This window comes from Vanessa atalanta, chromosome 21, assembly GCF_905147765.1.
Source record: "Vanessa atalanta chromosome 21, ilVanAtal1.2, whole genome shotgun sequence".
Taxonomy (NCBI): Eukaryota; Metazoa; Arthropoda; class Insecta; order Lepidoptera; family Nymphalidae; genus Vanessa; species Vanessa atalanta.
The window spans coordinates 3,932,877-3,959,878 of record NC_061891.1 but is presented as its reverse complement, the minus strand read 5'-3'; the positions used below and the strand labels follow the sequence as shown (position 1 = coordinate 3,959,878).

Genomic DNA, 27,002 nt, shown 5'->3' with positions numbered 1-27,002 from the left:
CAAGAATATAAAAGAAGATTATATTTTAAATCGCGATATAAAATAAAAATATTACACGTGCGTTCATACACATCACATCAACTGTTTTTATATTCAGTATTTGTAATCTCTACGTGTCTTTGGTGTATCTATGTATTTTTTAATCAAGTTTTATGAGCGGGTTCTTAGTTCCAAACAGCATCGCAAGCAAAATTTCAGACTTACAATTTTCGTTTGTCCACTAATAAATAATCATCCGATGGTTATAACGGTTGATATTGACAATTAATTACAATTAGGAAATCTGTGTATAATTTTTCACACATATAATCATACTTAAATAAATAATTTAAATTGTTTGTATTTTCATATCAGTTCAAAATCAGCGCAAACATCCAATTTACTATAATAAGTAGTTGTTAATTAAGGAGAATCATTAAATTAGATTATTACGTTTAATACGCAGATAATATTATATGAATGTTTTCAAAATATTATCTAAGAAAATTACACCAGTGCTCGATTAATGTATCAATTAAGATTTTATCTCCACAAGAAACCAACAATGCTCTTGTTATGCTATCCCTTCAGGGATAAACTACTTCACTTGGGAAACTAACATAGATCATTCTATATGTTTTATGCGTGCTACAAGAAAGTTTACCTGAAAATAGACAGTGGAAAATTTTAAATATCGCACAATACTAGAAATTAAAAAATTCTTCATCTATTTCTTAAACATTACAACACACTTTTAATTTTGTATCAAAGTAGATGATCTATGAATTAATGACCTTAAAGCATTTGCAACAACCAAATAATCTTCAAATTCGTTCAAGTGTAAAATCGCCATTTTTGTTTTCATTTTTTTTTTTATATATAATTATATTTGTTTTTCACAGACTTACGAGTCCTTTTGGGTTACTGTTTTATTAATATTGTCTATTTATTTTCTCAGAGTTATGATACATTTCTGTTTTATAATTGGTTCTTCTTTCCCCTGCACTTGTCCCAAACTATTTCGGAACAAAATATAAAACGTATTCATAATTACGACATTATTGAGCACCTTATGTATTAAAACTCCTTTGTGTCTGTGACGCAGGTATAGATTCCGTGTCAGCGATAGTTACGCTAATGAAGATCTAATTAATAGTTTCAAAGCTTAGTTTTTGTCAGCTCCTTGAATATTGCAGTATCAGCGTAACTGTTTCCTGTTTACTAATGACCTATGAATTGTGTTCTGTAGAAAAGTATTTTGCTGTAGCCAGTTACTTCTACTGGCTAAATCTACTGGGCAAAGGTTTCTTCTCTTGGGAAGAAGTTTAGAAGCTTAGGTTACCACACTGCTTCAATGCGTGTTGTGTGTGGAAATGATGAAAAGCTGTGAAGCCGAGATGCCCTAGTGACCGCGTGCATCTTAACCGATGATTGCTGGTTCAAGCCCGGGCAAGTACCACTGAATTCTCATGTGCTTAATTTGTGTTTATAATACATCTTATGCTCGGTGAAGGAAAATATCTTGACCTTCTTCTCAGCTTCTCTGTACTTCTCCAGGGAGTGTGTGGTACATTTACAGGCCGTTAAGTGGTACTTTACTTTTATATTTGTTGTCCCGACGAATTGTCAGAGTGAGATAACAGAAAGTGAACTTGTGTTTCCGCGCAAACTTTTGAATTGTGTCCTACAGATTTGCCAAATCTCCCCCGAGAAGCGACCATTTCTGAAATAGGTCAAAAGGTTTCATCATTATATTTTTTAAAAACACGTATTTTTCCTTCAAATTTTCCGGATAACAAGACATACATCAATTTTATTTTTAACGTTTTACTCATATTTTTGTATTTATTTTTCTGTATTTTGAAATATTTTTTCCTCTTTGATATATTTATGACATACAAGCTGCTCTTTGCAACTTCACCTGCATCACGTATTAGTAGTTCAATCCATGAGTAAATAGCATCTTACCCCCGTATGAAACTTCTTAAATTGACCTAAAACGAAACGATGAGCTCGTTTAACGAATGCCTTTTTTATGTCATAGTTATTTAATAAATGGATGAACATATGAAATTTGATATCAGAATATGTTCCAAATTCAAAAAATACTTTATTAAGCATCTAAAGAAAGGATACAGTATCAAAAAGTGGTTTCTTGTAGATGAGATTCAACAGATTTCTTGTTATTAGATAAAATACTATATACCGAAGTGTGCGATCGAAATTAGCTCGTTATTGGGGATTTGTTAGGAAGAGCAAACAATCCCCTTGTTTGTTGGACCTTTAACTATGTTTGACCAAGATTGGGCCACGAGGCGAGAGGAACGGAAAACTTGGAAATACATTTTCCGTCGTTCTAGAATAATATATATTTTATATTATTATTAAATAATGTAATAATGTTATGCATAATTACATTATTTATCAAAATAAAAGTATACTCTTGAACAAACCAAATATAGATACATATGTACATAAAAGAGGTTTTGTTTCAATTACATTTACAGAAACCGAATATCAAGCGTTTTTTATCCTAAAGAAAACTATCATTATTTACAATTTTGTTTTTCATAAATTAATGATTTCATTGTAGCCAATGGCAAAGCAACAAGAATTTTAGAGTTACAGTCACTATCGAGTTATTCTTCAGCATTTAAAAAAAGAACAAGATAATCAGATGAAAATCGATGATAAATAATAAATATCATGTGATCCCAATGTAAGTAGCTAAAGCACATGTGTTATGGAAAATCAGAAGTAACGATGGTACCACATTGATGATGACGATGATTAAACTTATTTTTGCAAACTCATAAAGTCGAGTTAAAAAAGTAAAATAGTGCACATTGCTATATATATACGAATTCGAATCAGGAAACAAAATATTAGATTTTACTACTAATAATACATCCTAACTAATATTGTAAATACGAAAGTGTATTTATTTCTTTGTTTGTTACGCTTTTATCTCTTAACTTCTCAACAAAACTACATGGAATTTTGCATTAAAAGGCTGAGGCATGGATAAAGATATATGATGCCTAAAACTTCCACCCATTGCCCCCATATACGGTCAGCGCCGCTGGAGAATTCCAGTTTTATACTTCATATAAAAAGCTTCCGTTTCTGAATAAACGTTACGTTACCTTTCCAATTTTAAATATTCTTTACCATTGCAAGGCCCTTTGTTCTTCATTAGCCTTTATATTGATTTTTTAAATGAGGAAGACTGACAAGGAATTGGTCAACTTGATGGTAATCTGATTAACCTTCACTTAATGGAGTAATCAGATATTGTTACATCTTCCATTGGCAATGTACTGCCAACCGTGAGGTTCTAATATCTGAAATCATGGAAGTTTGATTTTAAAGACGCTATTCATTTTACTTAAAGTAGCCAAGTTATATAATACTTTTCAATCATTTGATTTTGGTAGGCAAAATGGTAAAGGGGCGGTTACCTCTTACCAACAGGTAAGGTAACCATATATATTGCTAAAGATTTACTAACCATAACTTCGTCCATGCAACATCAAACTTGGGAACTAAGACGTTATCAAATCAAATCGAATCAAAATATACTTTATGCAAGTAGGCTTTTACACTTTTGAATCTTCATTTAAAAAACTATTTAAAGTAAAGCTACCACCGGTTCGGATTGTAGATTCTACCGAGAAGAATCGGCAAGAAACTCAATAGTTACTTTTTTTTTATGCCCATTGTGTCTGTAGTAATACTGGCTTATTCACTCTTAGACCAGAATCACAACAATACTTTGTTTGGCGGCAGAATATTAGTAGGCGATACCTAATCAAACTGGCTGAAAAATATTTATTATTAGATATTATAGAACTTTGTCACTTTCTTATAAATTTTTATTTATTCTTCAATAGTTGCATTTTCTCAACGTAGTTCCTGTTTATTATTCTGTAAACGGCTTCTACGCTGTGACCTCTAGTCGTTGCTAGTTAGGTATGCTGTGCGAGTTTTACCTAACCTGCTTTCAAGACTTGACATTTATCTTCATGTATTGGAAGTTTGGTATTTGATTATAAGTAAATAAGATAAATATCGATCTTGTACTAACACAAATCCTACTTTGTAAATAACGGACAAATTTTTTTTTACAATAATATGCTAAGGGATGAGTTCGATGAATCTCCATATTTGAAAAACCGTTTGTGTAAGATGTAATATTTTTTTGAACTATTTGTTTAAGCTATAGGTAGGTAAATAAGTAAGTGGGTCATCTCATAGTAAGTGATCACCACAGTTCATTAACATTTGGGCCGTAATAATAACCAGGTATTATATTACCAAAACGCCACAAACCATCGAACTTAAGTTGTTACTTAAACAAAATTACAAGGTAGGATTTGTGCAAGCCTATCTGGGTAGGCACCACCCATTCATCATGTTTTCTACCGCTAAGAAGCAATACTTTGTATTACTTTTTCGGTTTTAAGGATGTTCGAGCCAGTTTAAGTACAGACCATAATAACTTAGTTCCCAAGGTCGGTGGCGCATTGGAAATGTAAGGAATGATTAATTTCTTACGGCGGCAATATTTATGGGCGATGCTGACCACATACCCATTTTCCCGACCCGTCTATTTATTTCATAAAAGCTAACCTTTGTAATATAAGCGCAGGAAGACGAAGAAAGCGTACTTTGGGTAGTTAAGATCGATAATAGTATTATAAATGTGAAAGTAGCTCTTGATTAAATTTGATATAGAAACTAGTATTTCATATATTTAAGAAATCTCTTCTTTCTCCACTTTACTAGCCTCTGTGCTTCCTGCCGCGTTTAATTTGGGACTTCAGGGAAAGAGTTAATTAGAATTTTAAGGCGAACTCAGCCTAAATTGATGTCTATCATCGCTTCCATCAGGATGCTACCAAAAAGTAAATAGTTAGTTATAGTAAAAAAAACATACAAGTATAATTTTTTTATAAGGTGTTAAGGAACAAAAACAAGTAATATCTCTACGTCCAGTACTTAATTTACATACAAGTAATAATTTTATATGGTAACCCATTTATCTTACTTCTAACAGGACAGCTCACGATGTTTTGTGATAGTTTTTCATACGCGTGATAATAAATCAGAAGCTATATGTATACCTGTTACGTGCAAGTTATGGCGTCCAGGGACGTCATGAATCATTACACACTAAGTAATACAAGGCAATCCACGCTTCGGTGCGTTGGATTAAGTGCGGACAAAAACTGGGATGATAGTTTGCCTATCCTTTATTGTGAGTAGTTTATCAGATATCCTACGGTCGCTCTTCTCTTTAAGGAGGTGGATGAGAACTTTTACACCTGCTGAAATACGGATTGGTATGATAAATATATAATATGCCGCGTTTATAGTAAAAATTGTAGATACTCTTTTGAGTTTCTTAATATGGGCATATATTTCATTACTTTCTTATTGTAATTAAAAAAATATTATAAAGGGGGATGCTCATTGTCCTGTCATGTGCGTACATTGAAAAGTACTGGGAACTGGTCATAGGCAGTGTAAATAATTTAACTATTGAGGAGAAGGTTTATAAAAAAGTTGGGGTTGTTGAGATAAATCACATTTATTTTTACAAGAAACAGTGATTAGCTTATTTATAATTAATTAATTTGTGCAAGTATTGCAATTATTATTTATCATTAGTATCATATATTATTAATATATTGTCAATTATATTATGTAATAAAATAAGTTTTATCATACATTAATTAACTTTCATTCATTTATACATTACTAGTTGAACCCACGGCTTTACCTGTACGATATTAGAAAATATTACCTCTTTATTTAAATCTCCATCTATGCCTATGTAGCACATAAACCGTCATCCCCCATTTTACACCCTCGAGGGGTAAATTAAATATCTCCTTTCCAAATTTCACCTATAATGGTTTAAAAGTTAAGTGTATACGATAGAGTTACTTTCCTATTTATAATATGTAGATGACCAAAATCAGTCATGAATTGTCATTATTATTTCTACGATTTAAATAATCTTTGATTAATAATACTAGGCTGATTGTCTAATAATAGTTTATTAGCAACCATTAAAAGTTTTATTGATTCTGAAACGCCAACTTTAATAAACAATTTAAAAACAAAACACATTTGTATTTTTAATCATTTAATTGTATAATTTATTAAAGAAAATGTACAAAAAAATCATGCGATTATTGACACACTTCGCCAAAGAGTCTGAAGCGAGTAATGCGTTTATTCAACGCTACAAGTCAATCAAAAGACAATAAACGGAGCGTTAAAATAAAAATAAATAAATACAATAAAAACTACTATAAATAATATAATTATATCTCTGCTTAGTTGGATCTTTAAGCATTTCTCAGGCTCTAATGTACTGTTGAAGCCAAACCTGATTTAGCAATTTATAATAGTAATATAATCAGTTATACGAAACACCATAAACTGTACAACGTTATATCAGATGCAATGAATACTGAAAACAAAACAGTTTATTTTGTGCCGTATATGCACATAGGTATTAAAGTAAACAATTGATAAAGCTATATTGTTATATATATATGTTATATATATAAAATAATTGGTGACCCCGACGTGAATTGTTGCTGGGCTGATGTTGATGATAATGAAAGTCACTAACTGGTTTACGATTTATTAACGAGACGGTACAATTATACGGACTGTGACGCACTGTTTTACATATGCAATGTTTCGACTTTTATACATGATATCAAAGAGTAAGGAGATACACAGATGTGAAACATATTAGTCATGTGAGCTTTATCAATTGTTTACTTTAATACCTATGTGCATATACGGCACAATTCTATTAGTCACTGAAATTCAATATCAATGGAATTCAATTCATATTGAATTTAATTTTCGCCAATAATATAGAGAAAGTCAACTTTCAGCTTTATTGAAACAAAATTGATACTTTGAAATTATCAACGCAGTACTAGTTTTAATATCTGATGTATTTATACCAAAATCAAATGAAATTTATTTCCGCAGTCTATAAAAATATGTATATGTATGTTTTATTGGGTAGGTTACCCATAAGATATTCAATCGCCAAACATCAATACTTGGTACCGTTGTGTTCCGGTTTGAAGGGTAAGCCAGTGTAACCACAGGCACGAGGGACATCAGTTCCCAAAGTTGGTAGCGTATTGGTTATGTAAAAGACTGACTGAGCTGTCCGCCTATCCGATTGTAAAATGTCTTTGAAATATAATTTAGAACTGATCATTGACTTCGAATGGCGGATAAGTATATTAAATACTTTTACTAACTATAAGCAAAACGAATCATTTAATGTCGTAATTCGAATTCAAATACATATAATTGTATTTTAGGTCATTACTCTATTCGACAGATAATTTAAAAAATATATTTTTAAATATCGAACTATTTCAATTTTAAATACCAACGAAACTATAATCAATGTCTGGCATACGAAATGTTCGCAATTTTATACGGCAACGAGAACGATGGCTGCGATGTCGTCGGCCGCGACCGAATAACTGACTGACGTAAATGTCAGAAACGTACGTACAGAAATTTGTAGCCGTCAGTTTTCCAACATCAACTTCCAATGGCTAGTGAAATCGCTAAATGGTGCGAATTTTAGGTGATTTTTTTTATTTTTTTATTTTAACGCTCCGTTTATTGTCTTTTGTTTGAGTCTTTGGCGAAATGTGTCATTAATCGCATGATTTTTTTTTATATTTCCTTTGTTTTATTATACAATTAAATCATAAAAAATACAAAAGTGCATTGTTTTCAATTCGTCTATTAAATTTGGCGTTTAAGAATAAATAAAACTTTTTTGTTATATTAATATAGTACTAATTTCCACTCGCACCATAGCCCGCGTGTGAATGTGTGTGTGTGCGTGTGGGAAGGAGGGATGTGTAGGACTCGGACAAAATCCAAAATTTCATTATGATGGATTGATTGTTAAAGACGTGTGTAATTACTCATTAAAGCTTTGCATTAAACATTATTACATTAAATTCTAAAAGATTATCTGGCACACATAAATTAAGTTCATTTTTTTCTACCACTTCAGGTAAAATATGAAATTCTTTTGAGGAACATTTTTTTTACGTTGGATTTTAAAATGCAAAATATAAAATCGAGTCGCTCAGTAATAGTACTTTAATGGCGTTACTTAGTTATTCTTCTATCTTTATCTATCTTTTGAAAATATGCATCACTCCGTTTTATTTAAGAAAAATATAAAAATGTTTTATACTATTAAAAAATATCTTATATTAGTAGCATAGAGGATTCTTGATTATAATTTACTAAATTGTTACAAATAATTAATTTCAGAGAGCGGAAAAAAGTTACTGACCGGTTAGTCAGCAGTACTAGGGCTGTATAAGAAAAAAAAAATCTCCAATTCTAACTGAACTAATGTATACTATTAGACATTAAAAATTTCATTCAATAAGTTTTCATAATTTAGACGTCAAATGTAGATGAGTAACTTGCTGTTTACGATGAAATGAAAACAAAATGAAACCTGTCACAGTTTTCGAAATTCCCTTAATAATTTATATATAGTTCTACTAAATCTTAGCCGAAGATTACGAGTAAGATTACCTCTTAATTTTCACGTGCTTAATTAGTGTTTAATTGTAATTCATCTCGAGCTTAGCGGCGAAGAAAAAAATCGTGAGGAAAACCGCTTGTGATTAATTTCAATGAAATTCTGCTACATGCCAACCTGCATTGGGGCAGCGTGCTGGAATAAGTTCCAAAACTCCTGCTCAAAGAGAACGAAGGCCTTAGCCCAGCGGCACATTAACTGTTTATGTAAAAATAAGACAATTGCTTACATTTTTAAAATATAAATTTAGTAATATTAATTTAATATAATAAAAATTTAAATAAATATATATTACGTCGGAAAGGCTCCATGATAACTTCATTACAATATTACAGTACTTTGTGTAAATACGTACATATACTATGGGATAGAATTTAATTGACTTTTGAGTATTATTAAACATTTCGCTGACCGGTCGACTGAATAGTCGAAATAAGTCCGCTACGTGATATCCGCGTCCTATTTCGTAGTATTCAATACGAAAAAATGTCAAGCCTTTATCCCTTTGTAACGTAACTGAAACTGGAATATTTAGTAACAAAAATAATTTTGAACACTAACAGATTTTTCAGTTAAAAAATAAAGAATTTAGTTAAGATAATTTTGTAGCTGTAAATTTTCATACAAAAAGCAATACCGTTTTTTTTTCTCTGTTAATGATACTACAATTTACAAATTTTTGGTTAGCTACCAACATTCATATAATGAATTTAATAGTTGTTCATATAATAAAAAACAAGTATGGCCCACGACAGTTATTAGACAGTTAAAACTAGATAAAAAATTATTGAATTAAAGTAGACTAAAATTTGTATAATTTCATAAAGGTTAGGGAGAAAACATTATAAAAATATTTCAAAAAGGAATTTGCCATATTTGCCTCCAGGACTTGCAACTCTCTCTGTCGCACGATACGAGTCGCAAGCGGTATGAAAGAGATATTATTATTGAAAACTAGTATTTTACACAAATTGTTTTCGCTTTTCTTGGTTACACTAATTCGAATTCCAAAATATGAATTATACAGGATCGAATCAATAAAAAAATCAGTAGTTATTCTATATTTTTATTATGTTTTATAAATTACTAACTAAAGTAAATATATTATTTTTACTTGGTGGAAGGGTTTTATGCAAGCCCGTCTAAGTAAAACATGTTTCTCCTATGTTATATCGCCAAGCAGCTAAGAGCATTGTTACGTTGTTTTTTGAGTTTAAATAAAGCAGAGCGCAACAGACGTAACATCTTAAATCCCAAGGGTTGTGGCGCATTGGGGATTTAAGGGTTTTTTTTATGATATTGGTTGGCGGGCGATCAAATGAGCCACATGATGGTAAGTGGTTACCATCGCCCACAGACAATGGTGCTGTAAGAAATATTTACCATTCCTGACATCGCCAATGCGCCACCAACCCGGGAAACTAAGATGTTATGTCCCTTATGCCGGTTAATTACACCCCTTCAAACCGAAATACAACAATACTGAGTACTGCTTTTTGGCAGTAAAATATCTGATGAGTATTTGTGCCCTACCAAGCAAATTGGATGAGATGGTAAATATTTCTCATATTGCCAATGTTTTTGAGTGATGTGACCACGTGACGACAACGTATCTATTTTTAAATATATTACGAAGTGAGACGAATGTCTTCAATATTATTTATATTCTCACAGTCCTCTTCTATCATGTCGACCGAAAATAATACCTTATATAAACCCTAAAGTCACAACTCGTGCGAATATAATGTCGAAATTACATTCTCTCGACTGATTCACGAAAGATCTTCGTAAACGGATTGTAGGGGATTAAATTGTAATTTTGTGGTAAGCTTTAATTGTATTCTTGGTATTATTCGATTTGTATTTTAACAAGTTTTCGTTTAATTTACTACAATTAAATCGATTCTGCTGAAATGATGATTACATAAAATCTTAGGTCCTATAGTTGTTGGTGATGTAAGGATTGGTTCAAATTTCTTACTACGGCTTCGTCTATGTACAGTGGTGACCCATTTTCCTGTCCCGCATATTAACCAATAATAAACAATTACCAAAATTATTAATTGATAGAAGGTTAATAGAATTAATTTATGAGTAAGAACCTAACCATCGTCTATGTCGATGTAAACTTAGGATAAAAATCTACTATAGGTACGTGCACTTCGCTTTATTGCCAGTGGGGACTGGTGACAAGAGGGCCGGTTCATTTTATGCCCACAGGATCGAAATTGCGATTCAGCGGGGAATGCTGCTAGCATTCTTGCCACCATTCCACGCGGTCATGATTTGTACAATAATTATTTGTATAAAATGAAGGCCATGTTGATAATTTTTAGTTAAATGTTTTCCTTATTAGTATAAATATGATTAAAAAAAGTCTACCAGAAATATTCTACTCAAGTAATTACGTGTTTGTTCTAAGCATTTTTAATTCTTCAACCGGCAACTACATAAAGAATTTTAGAGTAATTTTAAAATGCTCAAACTATTTCAACTGAAAACACAATGCGAGTTAAAAATTGTGAGGCCAAGTCTTCGTGCACACGACAACATATTAAGGCCACGTGGCGTGAATAATATTTGCATATTTGGCAATTTAAAAGTAAAAAATACTTTGAGTAAAATCTAAATAAGAGGATACAAACCTACGTACAGAATAGAGATGTATTAGACCTATATACTACTTGTCGCACGCGGTTTTGCTTGCGTTTTAGTGGTTGGTTGTCAGGTATTATTCCTGCTCATATGTTTGTATATCGTTTACCTGTATTTTTATGACAAAATAATTAAGGTTTTCAGTTATGTATTTTCAAGACACTTTTGAAGTGATAACTTCGTACGGGAGGGTAAACCGTTTCGTTACGTAACGCGTTACGGAGCCAGTCTGTCTGGCTTCCCTTACTCTTACGCATACGGCAACGAGTAGTTTAAGTTATCACTTCTGTCGGGCGTCCCGAGATGCACACGTATTTTTTAATAAGCTTAAACAGCTGATCATTCTAAGTCCCTATGATTGACAACCATCTTATATATTAATAGCGTAAATCAATTTTTGTCCCAGTGGGGCGATAGCCACATATAAATAATCGGTTATGGTCTAATTTTAAAGAGCTCCAGGCGTAGATGAGCAGAAAATTAAAGAGGATTCTTAGTGGCATTTTATTAAATTGTTAGGAATTAACAAAGAATTTCTTTTGAAAAAAGTTACTGGCCGATTAGAGAGCGGCGCTATGGATGTATAAAAAAAATTAAATACGTAAACAAAATTAAAGTAAATTGTTGTCGACAAACTCCTTTACTACCTGAACTAATTTGTACTACTTACCTATTTGATATTAAAAAAATCTTTTAAAGAAGTTTCATCATTTTGACGTCAAATGTAGGTGAGTGACTTGCAGTTCACAATGAAATTAAATAAAAACAAAACCTGTCATAGGTTTCGAAGTTCCTAAGAAATCTTTTGAATAAATACGAAGTTTTGCAGGACACGCATTAATTATAATTTATTGACCATTTATTTATCAACTATTATGTTTTTTCTCACTCACTCTTCAAACCTAATTCTGTTTCGCGGTAGAAATATTAATGTGTGAGTATTACCTAGTCGCACTAATTTTATCCCAAAGTTCCTTAATAAGCAGACAAAAAAAACATATAAATATTTTATTTGTCATGTCAATGTAATTAGCGCTAACGCCACTCAGTACTAATTACATTTTAAACAGTGTCATTAAATAATGGAAATACGGCATTAAAAATAATAATTTAAAACTTAGGCTAAGGAAACGTGACATCAAAAGGATTACAAGTCGCTATTAAAAGTTACGTATGAAGATTCATTTTCACGATTACTATGAATTCTAATCGTATACTTTAAATATACTTAATAATTACATTGGGAGTATATTATAATTGGATTTTAAAGATTTACAGCGTAATTTTAAAAGTTGGTGAAAATGCTCAGAGAGTTCTCGAGGAATCATTTTAATAAAAATTAAATATACATTATTACATATTTGAATTATTACCTTTATTTTTATCTGGGACTCGAAACATTTAATATTAAAAAAACAGACTATGAGATGTTAGGACCTATGAGATGTTAGGACCTTATCTCGAAAACAAAGACCAAAATTGAGGGAAACGTGTTCATTACAACAATTTAAACAGCACACCTAATACAAAAGCTAATAATTGTTATGATGGCTTAGGAGCCAAAAAGTGTTAAAATTATAATTTTTCAATTTGCTGCCCTAAGCGTAATTTTGTTTTATTGTGTTCCCTCGCTGTAAGCATTTATGTATTGCAACAGTTCAGATCCAATTAGAAATAAATAAGTTGATAAAAAGAACTAAACACCAGAATCGCAACTTGAAGTGATACGATTTGTAACATTACATCAGTTACAAATAAAAATTGAGTATCAAAGAGCACAATCTTACAAATTTCGTCAATTTTGAATTAAGTTATGACAACGATATCTTTTGCTTTTTATTACGTTAATAACATTATGGAATTAATATGATATTTTCCGATATTTGAGTCGACTAGTTTCAAAGGCGGCAATCTGTGCATTTTTCAAAAAAAATGTTATTTATATGGCAACATAGATAAGTTTGAATAAAAACGTTTTCTTTTGGGCATTGCTTTCAAAACTGGTAATATACCATTGAAAAAGCGAATCAAAGTTTCATATCAGTTTCAAATCCGGCAATCTGACAAACTTTGAATTCAAAACCGGCTATCTTACGCTGTCGACCAATCAGAAGATATGGCTCATTTGCATCGTGTAACGGCCGCCGGTACATTTCTATCTGTTTATTTTATTGCACTCTAAGTGTTTTTTTCATTGAATCTAATTAAAACAAGTAAAATTACAATCATGGAAGACCACCCCACCGTAGTAACCAACAACATTGCACGAAAACGCAAGAGAAATCCAGAAAATTGGGCTAAAAACCGGGCCAAGGAATTGAGGTATAAGTTTATTCATAGGGTTGTCATTTCTTGACATAATATAGAAAGTAAAAGTTTACAATGTTGTGTTCTGATTATTTAATTTTAGTTTAGGTACTCAGTAAAATCCTTGCCTGACAGAGTGTGCAACCACAATTCGAAAGCATTATAATGCGCCACATTATCAATGACTCAATTAAAAGAATTGCAAGAAAATTTTTATAAACAAATATTCGATACTCAGTAGACTCTTACCGCGAATGAAATTCAAGAAATCTGCGCATATAATATTTTTTGTTCTTAATATTTAATAAGTTAAATAAAAAAAAAATATCTGTCTACCATTTTTTCTGTATTCCAAAAATATAGTATACATAAAGATTTGTGACAACCCTGATTCTGGGATATGGTCTTTGCAATCAAAGATAGCTATCTGCGCCAGGTTTAATATCAAATTCGGCATTCTTAAAATAATAGTTTCAAAGCTAGCAATCTACAAAATTAAAATAGTTTTCATAACTTGTGTAGAATGATTTTTATTGTCATATAGCATTAATTCAACCTTATATAAACTTATATTTATATATTATTATATTTAAAAAGTTTTGTAACCCCAAGTCAAACAAATTTAACCAAAATCTGTTTTTATTGTTTTACCAACATTTGTCAAAATGTTAGATTACCACATTTGTTACTAGTCGACTCATTTTAAAAACGACTATCTCGAATGCAGGTGATTGCTCAGCATACTAATGGTGAGTGCTGCATACATACTACAGGCTGTTATAGTAGTAGTATAGTAGGTTTTTATAAGATAATAGGTACTACAACACATGAAATATCTAATTTATATTCTGTCCGATCGACCACCGACCACCAACTCATGACGTGATCTCCAAAACGATCGTCCGAATTACTTGAAATATAGCATAGTTACTCCTTTCGTAACAATTTTTTTGGAAATTTCAACTTCAAAGGGGGAAGTAGCCCCCTTTTTTGTTGTAACTTTGTGTGAATTTTATCATAACGTAGTCAGGACGGGCAGCAAAAAATAAAGGCTGATTAATCGTCAACATTTGTTAAAATTCAAAACATCTATAATTCTTTTGTAAGTCCATTTATATTTTAAATATATAAAGGATTCATTTTAAAGATATAATTTAATATTATTTGTGTCAGCGATTCCCATTCTTATATCCACGGTGACATCATTTCGATAACGCGTAACCATTTTTTTTCCGCAGGGTCTCGAGATAAAAGGGCAGATGGTTTTCTGTTCGGAGTCTGACTCGCTACTTTTTGTTGGTTCGCCTTTCCTTGATGGGCTCGAAGGGCTGACAGGACGAGGGCTATTTATATCCGACATCCCATTACACGACGCTACCAGGGACGTCATCTTAGTCAGTGAACAGACGAGAGCTCAGGTTTGTATTTTAAGAGCGCCATTTGCGAATTGTCTTAATGTATCGTCTCTGTCGTCGTTTTTTAGTACTTAAGGAGTTTTGAACTAAGGAGAATAACTTTTTTTTTAAGTACAATGTTGTTTTCTGTAGTATATGTTGTATTTTATTAGTATATAATTTTTTTGTTGGTTTAATTCATATCAGAGCCCAAAGAGGTCTTCGGTATATCCCGGCTCAAGCCACTTCAATAGTTATTGTGTTCCGTATTGGAAAATTGTGGCACAGAAAGTACTTAAATCAAGATTTTCTCTCAATATATTCGAATCGCTATCTAATTGGATTATGGGTAGAGTAAGTGACCTGTGTGCGCACATATCAATAAGAGTACACGACCTCTGTGTGTGTATAATATGCATGGTAATATTATACACTTAACTAAAGAAACATTTAAGAATACTAATGGAAATGAATTAGCAACCGTTACACTGAAATTAACTTAAAAGATTTGCTGAAACACAAATCGTATTCGATTTTCTTCATTCTTAAAGAGATTTAGAAGTAAATTAATTTAATTACACATTTGTCGTTTTAGTAGCGCCATAATTTTGGCAGATAGGATCCTAAATTTTTCTTACAGTATTATTATCACTATGAATGGCACCTGCTACACGATCTAATTATGCTTATATTATGCTCAACAGCTGCCTAATCATAGGCGTTAACATAAACACTACATTATCTATGATAATAAAAACTTATTGGTTTAGTGGTAATTGCTATTGGCAGCTGGTATTGTGTTTGCTTAGAACTAGAGACTATACCGCCTCCTTGATCTAGTGGCTAGTTTGTAATGCTATAAATCCAGGTTATTGAGCTGTTCCGTCGACGAATCTGAGACGAAAGTCTCAGAAGTAGCTCAAAATCTGCAAGTGTTTACAACATTGTTGCGGAATACAAAATATACAGCCTATAGTCTTTATTAGTAATTTTAAAAAAAATGATACCAGTTAAAAAAAAAGAAAGCTGTCGTGAAAAACCCTGTTAGAATGAATTGGTTTAATGAACAACGTTTGAGAATAATATTAATGTCATTAAAATGAATAAAATAATAACAAAAAACAAATTTAAATTATATTCAATAAAACCGCATAAGATCAAAAAGAGACAGGGATAAAGAGAAAGAGAAGGAAATGTCTCCGGACGGGCACAACGCTTTTTACTTACTTGAAGTTTTATGCCAGTTCACTTTAATATAAGCCGCGTAAATGAACTTCGTTCCAAAATGCTGTGTGTTATCATAATATTAAATTACTATTATTATTATTTTAGAAATAATTCCTTCTGATCATGATTTGTGCAATGGTTATTTTTAATTTTTATTTCTATAGTATAATGAAAGCTATGTAATTATTATGTTAACAAATAAAATTAAAAAAAATTATGTATCTATTTGCAGCTTGTTCGAAATTTAAACTTAATGAAACAGAAATTTAAATGTGAGAGTACATCCCGTTTTATCATATTTATCATGCAAAGCTCCGGGCTTACACGTACAATAATTGGCTTGTTAAAACATTTAATTTTATATGAGAATATTAAGAATACATTTATGTTAGACAAATTAACATCTAAACGTAATTTTCATTTAAATAATGTCATAATTGTGAATATGAATGTGTGTTCAATATTAAATGTCAGCCGGCATGTATTAAAAATTAAAAACTCTTTCGAAAGACGCTGCATCTTTTGACATAAGTTTGATGTCCATATATTAGTTTAGTAGTTTTATCAGTGAGACTTTATAAAAATATTGTCAAATCGTTTATTAATACAGATTATGAACAGGACTCCCTTTTTTGTTCTTTGGATTTTTTAAATGATTTTTTACATTTCAAAATGAGTTTTCATTCCAACCATTGAAGATTATGTTGGGTCCGGAATAAGTTCTTACTAAAAACTGTAAAAAAAATTTTTTTACAGTATTCATTGATAAACAAACAGTGTATGTGTGTATGTTTTCAGAGATCAACATATATTAATTATACTCACATAATATTTACGTGTGCTTCTTTATACAGTAATTAAAAACTGATACTTTGTAATTGCCTCTTTGGTTCAATGGTTAGTTTAACGCTATAGACCTTGATTCAAATTATGATTAAGACTTTCAACAATTTATTGAATTTTAATATCAAAAAACTGTTTTATGTTTCAAAAAGTAAATATTTAAAATACAGAAGAGAGACCGATTTTTTTTTATTTTTATTAATAAGTAAATTGATTTCTAAATTAATGAGAGTTATATAAATCCCCCAATCGAATACTCGGAATGAGAACCCTAATGAGAACTTTCCGACGTTATCTGCTTTCAATAATTGCTTTAAAATAAAGCGTTCTGTAAAATACCATTTTCAATACGAGCCTGTATTTTACTGTTGAAAAATACGACCTTTTCCTTCCGTGTAATATCGATGTAAGCGCTGATACTTGACTTATTAAAGCCGCAGTAAAAGCATTTTATGCGAGTTTCAAATACTTTCATTGTATATATAATAAAGTAAAGTAAATAAATAACATTGTTATGTGTATAATATACACAACATTATTAAGTGAAATTAATATTTTTTAAGTAATTTTGGTAAATTAATTCTCTTTTTCGATGATTTTTGTTTTCTGTTTTTAAAGGAATGTCAAATTTCCCGAATTTCACTGCATTTAAATAAGGATTTACATAATTCATATGATATTATTTAATGTGATTATTCCCTCTTGTGTATTTTGTTTGGTCTGGAATACCATATTAATTCCCTCGTGGACTCCTCGTGGACGTAAATTATATCGAGTTTAGTGTAATATTTATTACATTTTGTGTTTTTTTTTTTTTTTTATGAAATATTTGTACCGTGAAAATTCACCAAAAAGCACAAATATTTATTGAGTTCAATTTGATAATCGATGACAAATATATATTTTATATAACTCATAAAGCTATTCGTAATGGTTTTGGTATTTTTTTTTTATTGATGTTGACCAAACCCTTAAGCATTTGATTCATAAATAAATATATATTTAATTTACATTGCTTATAGTTCCACGAAACTATATTTCGGTAAAAATGTTCAAAATATCTATTGTCGATGTCAGACTTATAACTTTTTTCACAGGATGGACTGAGGAAGAGAATGGACAAATTGAAAAATTCAATAATGGAAACCAGTAAATCTGTTGACAAAGAACGGGAGAAAAATGTCAGCTTACTGCATTTAATATTTCCACCGCACATCGCGAAACGTCTGTGGCTCGGTGAGTTTTGCATCATTTTGAGTGTTCTGAATTTTAACTTTTAAACTGACTTTAAGTTAAACTAATTTATGTAATATAAATATGAAAATATTTTTTATGTTGAAGAGTCATATAGAGTTACTTAAATGGGTCCTTAGTTTTTATAATGGCAAAAACCATAACGAGATCTTTTTTTTAATGCTTAGCACCCTTAAGGCATGGTTGTTTTTTGTGTGCTAGTTTACTTATAAATTTAATATAGAAACATTTTGTTTTCATATTTACTTACATATATCACAAATATAACGTTGACTTAAATATTATGTATGTATCATTATTAAATAATATCAAAACATAAAGTATTATATAAATAATATTATTTTATTAAAACTATCAGATACATAAAAAATCTAAATTAGAAAGGAGGTTAGGCTACCATAACGGTAAAGCTAAAGAAAATAAACCTTAAGAGTGTCTATGATTCTATTACGATAGAGATAAAAGATCTTACAATTCACTTAGATCATCGAATTTGAAAAAACACCTCAATACTAGTACTAAGCTAACTAAAAACTACTTCCTAATTACCTTAATACTACTAGTATTAAGGTAATTAGGAAAGTTTCAAGTAACAGTTTTTCAAGCAGTTTTTTAATACGTGTATATGTCATCTGTATAGTCTAGTAATCACTACAAATGCCAGTAATTACAAAAAAAAAAAACATTTAAAATCAATTTTGGACGTTATAAAAAAAATCATGGTAGGCTACTAAATTTATTGATGAGTGGAAATGATATGATCGCCTCTAAGGTTGTTTCAAATAACGAATATATATTTTTTTATAATTGTATGAAAACATTGATTGTTAAATATGACATCCACAAATGCCACTGGGTCCTTTCGCCGGTTTTTCTCTGATCCGAGGTTTTTGTTTCTGTGTCTATATTGAATGCAGATTTTTGCCTTTGAATAGACAAGCATATATATATTTTAATTAAAAAGTGCAACTGCTAGCACAGAAAATATATGCTAAATACTTCGATCAACAACAAAAGTCGTACAATTTTTTTAATCCCCTTGAAAAACGTTATGACTTTCGCATGACATAGTGAGAACGTATGTGGAATTCACCGGTAGCGAGTGTAACGGAATACCAAAATTCACATTCTCCGAAATTCTTTAAAAGATTTGTAATATCTTTACGGTTTGAAATTCACAAAGTCTTTGAAGATTTTGTAGTTTTGGTTTTGTTTTGTTTTGTTTTGGTGCAAAAGTTTGCAGATATTATTACAAACTTGATTGAGTGATATTTTATGAAATCAATATAACACAATAAACTAAATTGGCCTAGAGATTTGAAAACGTTAATTTTAGTTTATAATTATCTCGTGTTCGGCCTTGAAAGAAAACCGTAAGGAAAACTATGTCAGATTAATATCTACCCTATGTGTCGCCAAGGAGAGTTGCGGAATCGACTCCACCTTATCATAATAAGAGAAGATCTATTAAAAGTAACAGTGCCCAGTGATATATTTACTCTACGATAACATATTATTAATATGATTACTTTCAAATTTACTGTTCTTATATCTTATAGCCTTTTAGTTTATAAAGTAAAATTTAAACAGACGTGACAGTATGAGCTTCATAAACCAATTTCCTGAGCCATCAAAAGTGTATTGTTACCGGCGAATAGTTATTACGTGTTTTAAAGACTTTTATTAAGGAGTTAACTCTCGGAGCAGAGATTGACTTTTATGAAATAATTATAAATATATTAATTATTTAAGTTGAACAATGATTAATTATCTATAAATTGCTTTCACAATGTAGAAAAAAATCATTGTTTTATCAATATGCATTATTGATTTTATCGGAAACTGTTAATATAAAATTTAATATCTGGTAAACTATATTCAAGCATTTTTTTAGATTAAGCTCATTTTCTTATTTTATAATATGCGTTGATCTCAGACAAGGCGTTAAAAGTACAAGGTTTCGTTCGGTTAGTAAGTTGCTAGTACACTTCAAAGTGAAAAGTGAATAATTATAGCGTATCGTCACGTCAAGTGAATTGGGATTTAATATATGTTATATCATAATTCCTATATATTTGTAAGGAGTATTAACCACTGGTTGGCGTTCTCGGCTTCGCTTCACGTTTTAGGGGTTAATCGAAAGGAGCTAGGCATAAATAATTAGACTATATCATACAATGAAAGAATACAAAAAAGACAGACAGACCGAGTTATTTTTGCGTTTATTATATTAATATAGATTCCTTCCATTACCAATGAGCTTAAGGACCATGAGAACCAAAATGTTATGACCCTTATGTCCGTAACACTGGCTCACTTACCCTTCAATCCAGAACATAGCCAACAGCAGAACCAACCAAATGATAAAAGGATAAAATTAGTTAAATTCACTGGTTTTAACAACTTTTCAACCATAGGTGAGAACATTGAAGCCAAGAGCCACGACGACGTCACGATGCTGTTCAGTGATATCGTGGGGTTCACCTCTATTTGTGCCACAGCCACGCCTATGATGGTGATAGCCATGCTTGAAGACTTATACAGCGTATTTGACGTGTTTTGCGGGGAACTCGATGTTTATAAGGTAATAGAGTATTACTATTTTGTGTTCGAAATACTAAGCAATATAAGTACAGAAGCTAAAAAGTTTTGGACGTTTCACGATCGTGTTCTGTTCGTGAATTTTAAGCAGTTCTGGATTCAACTTGAGCGCCACTCCTGGACACCCTAAAAATGCCGCCCTATTATCTAAATTTTGCATAAATTGGATAAAGTTTTCAATTTTAAATAAATAACGCATTGTGAGTCATTTGTAGTAGAAAATATACAATTTAATTTTTTAATTAAAATATGAAAAGCAATTTCGATAACATGAAGATTTTTTTTTATCCTCGTAATTTAGCCCCAAGCAAATGACAGCCCCCCCCCCAAGTGGCCAGCGCTGGTTTTTGTTAATTCTTACTTAATAGCTCTACAGATTGTTAAATACCTATTGCAAATACATAAAGGGAAGTATTCTTATATGTGCAGATTTTTCAAAGGAAATTTTGTTAGGAAGAATGTTTGCTTATAATTTTAGATTCATTTTGCTAATCATTTCAAATAAACTTTAGGTAGAAACAATTGGCGACGCGTATTGTGTTGCCAGTGGACTGCACAGAAAAATAGAAACTCACGCACCACAAATCGCTTGGATGGCATTACGCATGGTCGAGACATGCGCTCAACACCTTACACACGAAGGAAATCCTATAAAGGTATACCTTGATCTACTAAATAAAAACTTCCATTCAAATTATTTGTTAAATGATTAATTTTTCTTGTAAGCCAGAGTATGTACTGAGTTATGTTTATTTTACTATCTATGGGCGGAGGTAACTGATTTCCATGACCATGAGTTGACCAGTCTGCCTACCAATATCATGAAAAAAAGAATTGATTTTAGATTCAGCAACAAACAGATCAACCAGCTTGGCAACCTTTTTGGTAATAAGTAAATTGTGTTTGTATTTTTGAAGAAAACAGATGACTTTTGTATATAAATGCCAGCCAGTGTAATCACAGGCACAAGGGACATAACATCTTAGTTCCCGAGGTTGGTGGCGCATTGGTGATGTAAGGAATGGTTAATATTTCTTACAGCGCCTTTGTCTATGGGCGGTGGTGACCACTTACCATCAGGTGGCCCATATGCTCGTCCGCCAACCAATGCCATAAAAAAATATATATAAATGAGGACGCGCTATAAAGTTTTGCTTCTTAGAGATAGTTAACTATAAAATATACGCATAAATATACATTTCTCTCTCTTTCACAACCTAAAAAATGTAACCTTAAAAGATCTTAAGATTGTTCTTATAAACAGATGCGTATCGGATTACACACTGGAACAGTTTTGGCTGGTGTGGTCGGTAAAACGATGTTGAAGTACTGCCTCTTCGGTCACAACGTCACACTGGCTAATAAGTTCGAATCGGGATCGGAGCCTTTGAAAATCAACGTCAGTCCAACCACCTACAAGTAAGTTTTGAATTAATGTCAAAATTTCAGATGAGCTTATGGTATTTATGTATGGGACATGGGCATACTTTTAAGAAGAAAGCCCATGTAGATTTCCCCACGATAATAATATGAGGTGAGTTTTAAACACAGGTAATCTCAGTGTTTCCATGTATTTTGCTTATACATGGAAACACTGAGATTACCTGGGTTTGGATTCGTAATCTTCTAGGTAGGATGCACATATTCCAACTGGGCCATCTGGTTTTGGACACATGAAAGAGTAATAAACTACTTTTATTTCGGAAATAACCGCCCGAACTGGTTAAAACTAGTTAAAAGAATATCGACTAGGTATTAAAGAATTAGACTAACTAGAATTGTTCTATTATATCTTCAAATTTGTACAAAAACTAGCCCTTAAGTCCGTTATTTGTTATTTTCTATGCCAAGTCGTTGTAATCGGTAAAGTGATTTAGTCATGTTAACAAATACACAGACAGACAAACTTTACTCTATCACATTAGTCTGAATAAATATCAAAAACATATAAACGAATATTTTATAAGTGTGACTTGAATTATCTATTCTATTGACTGTAAATCATCCTCTATATTGTTCATTAGTTTTAAGTGTCTCAGATTTACAGCCTATTGTTCTATTTGCTCTCAATGGGAGCTTAAGCCGTTTCAATACTCAATTAATTCGCATCATTGATTTTAATATCGAAACCCATTCCTGCCGCCGTTAAACTTTATTGTACGAATTAATTGATTGCCCATATCCCGAATCAATAATAGTAATAAAGTGGCAAGGTTTGTTTTATACTATGTTATCGACTGTTTAATATATTTCCAAAATGTTGCCATTGTTTCTGTGAATTTCTTAAATTGTATGCACTGATTTCAAATTATTTCCCACAAATATAGGCATATTTTTTTCGCTAGCAATTGAAATGAGCAGCAATGAACATGATAGTTTAAATTATTCAATTCATTTACAAAAAAAATTGTTGCTGTATAAATCACGTCCGCGTAGAATCATTTATTAAAAAAAAATTAAAAACACTTAACTAAACAGCACAACTATAACTAAATAAAACAAAGAAATAAGTTACCATTATAACTTTACTTAAAAAGTGATCTTCCAAGCTACTTCATTGCATAGAAATTAGTCTAGTAACGACATATATATGTACAATTTTTACAAGATACGATCCCAATTTTTACTTATACATACAAACGTGTATGCATATTTATAGTATTTGATCCCTAATTATCATTTAATATAAATATATTTTTGACATTTTCAATGTTCTACACTAACATTCAAAACTTACGTCCTTTAATTTACTGACTCACCCTCAAAATTGAAAAAAAGCAATGAAAGGTGTTTTTAATTATTGACAAGTCAGTTTATAATTGACGATACCGACCCGGATGTGCTGGAACAAATCCACTGATGGCTCAATGGCTAAGAAACCTTCGTTTAAATGTTCTTAATTCGTTTCTAAATTTCTATCAAACATGATAAGCGTTGAAGGGAAACATGCATCAGTGAAATATAACCCGTATTCAAGCAACGTGGTTAACTCTGCTTCAATAAAAGGATGTCTTTGTAGGGACTTATAAAATATGTCACATTATTTTATAAGTCTATCGATACTATCTAGTTCGTAGTATAGTGATTTCAATAAAACTAAGATCACAATGAAATTGTTAGAATTAAATCAGCATATAATCGAAGCCTACTCTGATAAAACATTATGTTCCTCATTCAAGTCTTACTACTATAATTAATTTTCATTATTTTGACTTCTTTTATCATGAAATATTTTTTGAAATGAGAAGAGTAAAAATTTTGCACGCAGGTGGCTAATAAAGTTTCCGGGATTCGAAATGGAGCCGCGTGATCGATCCTGTCTGCCGAATTCGTTTCCCAAGGACATACCTGGAACATGTTACTTCCTACACAAGTACACGCACCCCGGGACAGACCCTGAAGCGACACAGGTGAGCAATTATATCGACTCTATCGAACATATAACATATATGTGCCTTAACAATAGTTTAAGGGAAAGTTTGTTAAATAATATAAATGAGGTACTTCTGTATCGAACAACCTTAAAAATCATAAAAGATCATGATAAAAGTAAGTTACAAGAATCTCTTCTGCATCGTTGTATGCACTGTGGATGGTCGACATTATGTATATGATTTCTAAGCATGTGATATAAATTATATTTAGTGTACAAGATTATATCGCCAGTATCAACAAGTCTACAGAGAATTCCAGCTTCATCGGTTGTGTAGAACGGGCTTTAAATTAATTATTTATATTATTTAACGCACACATACTTAAATAGATTAAAATAAGTATATAAACAAAACATATTCGTGGACTATAATTGAGATTGTCACATCTAAAGCTTCGTATACGCTGTGTGGTCGGCTTTATTTAATTCATAACCACAGGTGAGTCATTTGTGTTATTCGCTGTGACATGGGTTGGTCCGGAATTATGGGTAACCTTCATTAACTAATTGCGACCAGTTATAATAATACCTAACAGTATGTACGATTATGTAACGTAACTATTTCGGTGAATAATCTTCAATTGAAAATACATCCAACGATAACTTTAATTTTAACACATTTAACATAATTGACACACACACAGATACAAAACTCTTATTATTTGATATCGTATCCTTAATGCCGCTTTAAAGCGCTTCATGTCATAGGTGACTTTATTTCCTATAGTAATATTTTGTAGCCCTAACGCGCAGGTGACTCATATATTCTGCGGACAGTATGATGTGGGTTGGACCGCTGTAGTTATTACCTTAGACTTCATTAGTAAATTGCGGTGAATTTAGTGTTATGTTAATTGTTATAGCAACACTCAATATAAAGGTGTATGTACATACTTGTTTAGGTATGTTTTAGGTAAGAGTTTTTAACTTAAGTTTAATTGAGATGAATAAGAATATATAAGAAAATGGTTGAATACATTTCAAAAAGTTTGAATATTACTCAATTATAAATTTGTCACCTAATCTCTTTTCAAATTTTCATTTTAATCGGTGTAGAACAGCTGACAATTAATAATTAAAATAATAAAAAAAAATCATATATATAATATTTAATAAATGATGTATTTCATTAACAATGTTTGTATATTATGGGAATTTATGTAAATAATAGCATTAGGTACCTAGTGTTGCCAATTTTAAATATCCGCTTATATGTCAAAACCATATGTATTCCTGACGTGAATGGATGTAGCGCGTTTAAGGTAGCAAAGAATTCATATTTAATAATATTTATATATATAACTATATTTATTATTTATACTCATGTTAGTTCACGGAATCATAATAGTTTACTTTCCGTTGAAAACATAATTTAGTAGAGATCTAACTGTGCTTTACAAAAATTTATTTAATGTATAAATTTCAAAATTATCAAAATAGTCCAAAAATATTGAAAAAACTTTAATGAATAAGCGTTTTCTTGTCATTTTTTTGTCTTAGTGACAAACAATAAACGATATTTTAATGTAAACTTACAATAAATGTTATAATTGTGCTATTAATCTAATTTAAAAAAAAGTTTTATTTTTTTAATTACTAATGCGCCATTATTATTACTTCGACTCAGAAGGTAGACTGGCAAATGGGTCAATAGTAAGTGATCACTACCACGTAAACATTGGCACTGCGATAATATTAATCCTCAACGCGCAACAACCTTTGGAACTAAAATGTCATGTCCCTTGTGGCTGTGCAGCTCACTCTATCATCAAATTGGAATACAAGAATACTATTAGGTGAATATTTTATAAGAGGGTGAAACCGACCAAACAAAGCTTACCCAGAGTCCTATAGCTTTGTGAACGTTACGTTATGTAGCGTTAACGTTATCTTAAATCCATATATATATTATTTTTTTAGCGTATCACAAGTCATGACATATGTCAGCAACGCAATATTTCAGATGCCGGTCCTAATATGTATATTTTTTCTAATGTCATATATTTAGCCACACAATTCGTCCACGTGATGGTAAGTGGTCACCATTGCCCATAGACTTTGGTACTGGTAATTTAAAAATACCACCAATCTCGGCGACTAGGGTGATATGGACCCTTGTTTCTGTAGTAACACTGACCTTTCAACCCGGAACACTATTATAATAAGTGTTGCTGTTTGGTTGTTGAATAAATGATAAGTGGGTGGTATTTACAAGGGAGTGGTGGTTTGACCGTGCCTAAAGCCCTTCTTTTACATGTTCTTAAATTGAGTTTATTTCTTTTAACAGGTCAAACACATAGAAGACGCTTTAAAAGATTTTAGCATTGGAAAAGGGAAATCTACTGAAGTGGAACGTGAAGAATCAACATAGTCATATAAATTGTATGATAAAGACACATTCCAGTATAAATATATGTATACCTGATGAATTGTAAATACGTCTTTCGTATACTCTGATATTAAGTACATAAAACTTAAATATTAAAATCTATAAATAGCATTTATTATGTTATTTACATAAAAAAATATGATCTCATTATAATAATATCATACATTTATTTTATTTGATATATTTGAAAACGACTGTAAATATTTACCAAAATTCAATTTATATTGTAATATATGACACTCGTGCTATCTCGCGTTTCTGAACCTACCTTAATATTTTTATCAGAAAACT

At 31.1% G+C, this 27,002-nt stretch overlaps 1 protein-coding gene across 1 annotated transcript in view; it reads left to right on the top strand.

The window, feature by feature from the left end:
- Nucleotides 1–26,735, top strand: part of LOC125072354 (head-specific guanylate cyclase) — a 72,725-nt gene extending 45,990 nt beyond the window's left edge. Inside the window, exons 8-14 of the mRNA XM_047682964.1 lie at nucleotides 14,809–14,988; nucleotides 18,132–18,270; nucleotides 20,706–20,872; nucleotides 21,402–21,545; nucleotides 22,154–22,308; nucleotides 24,158–24,299; nucleotides 26,610–26,735. Of these exons, the coding sequence (XP_047538920.1) occupies nucleotides 14,809–14,988; nucleotides 18,132–18,270; nucleotides 20,706–20,872; nucleotides 21,402–21,545; nucleotides 22,154–22,308; nucleotides 24,158–24,299; nucleotides 26,610–26,693 (1,011 nt within the window). The 3' untranslated portion in view covers nucleotides 26,694–26,735. The remainder of the gene's footprint in view (nucleotides 1–14,808; nucleotides 14,989–18,131; nucleotides 18,271–20,705; nucleotides 20,873–21,401; nucleotides 21,546–22,153; nucleotides 22,309–24,157; nucleotides 24,300–26,609) is intronic.
- The last annotated feature ends 267 nt before the right edge of the window (nucleotides 26,736–27,002 follow it).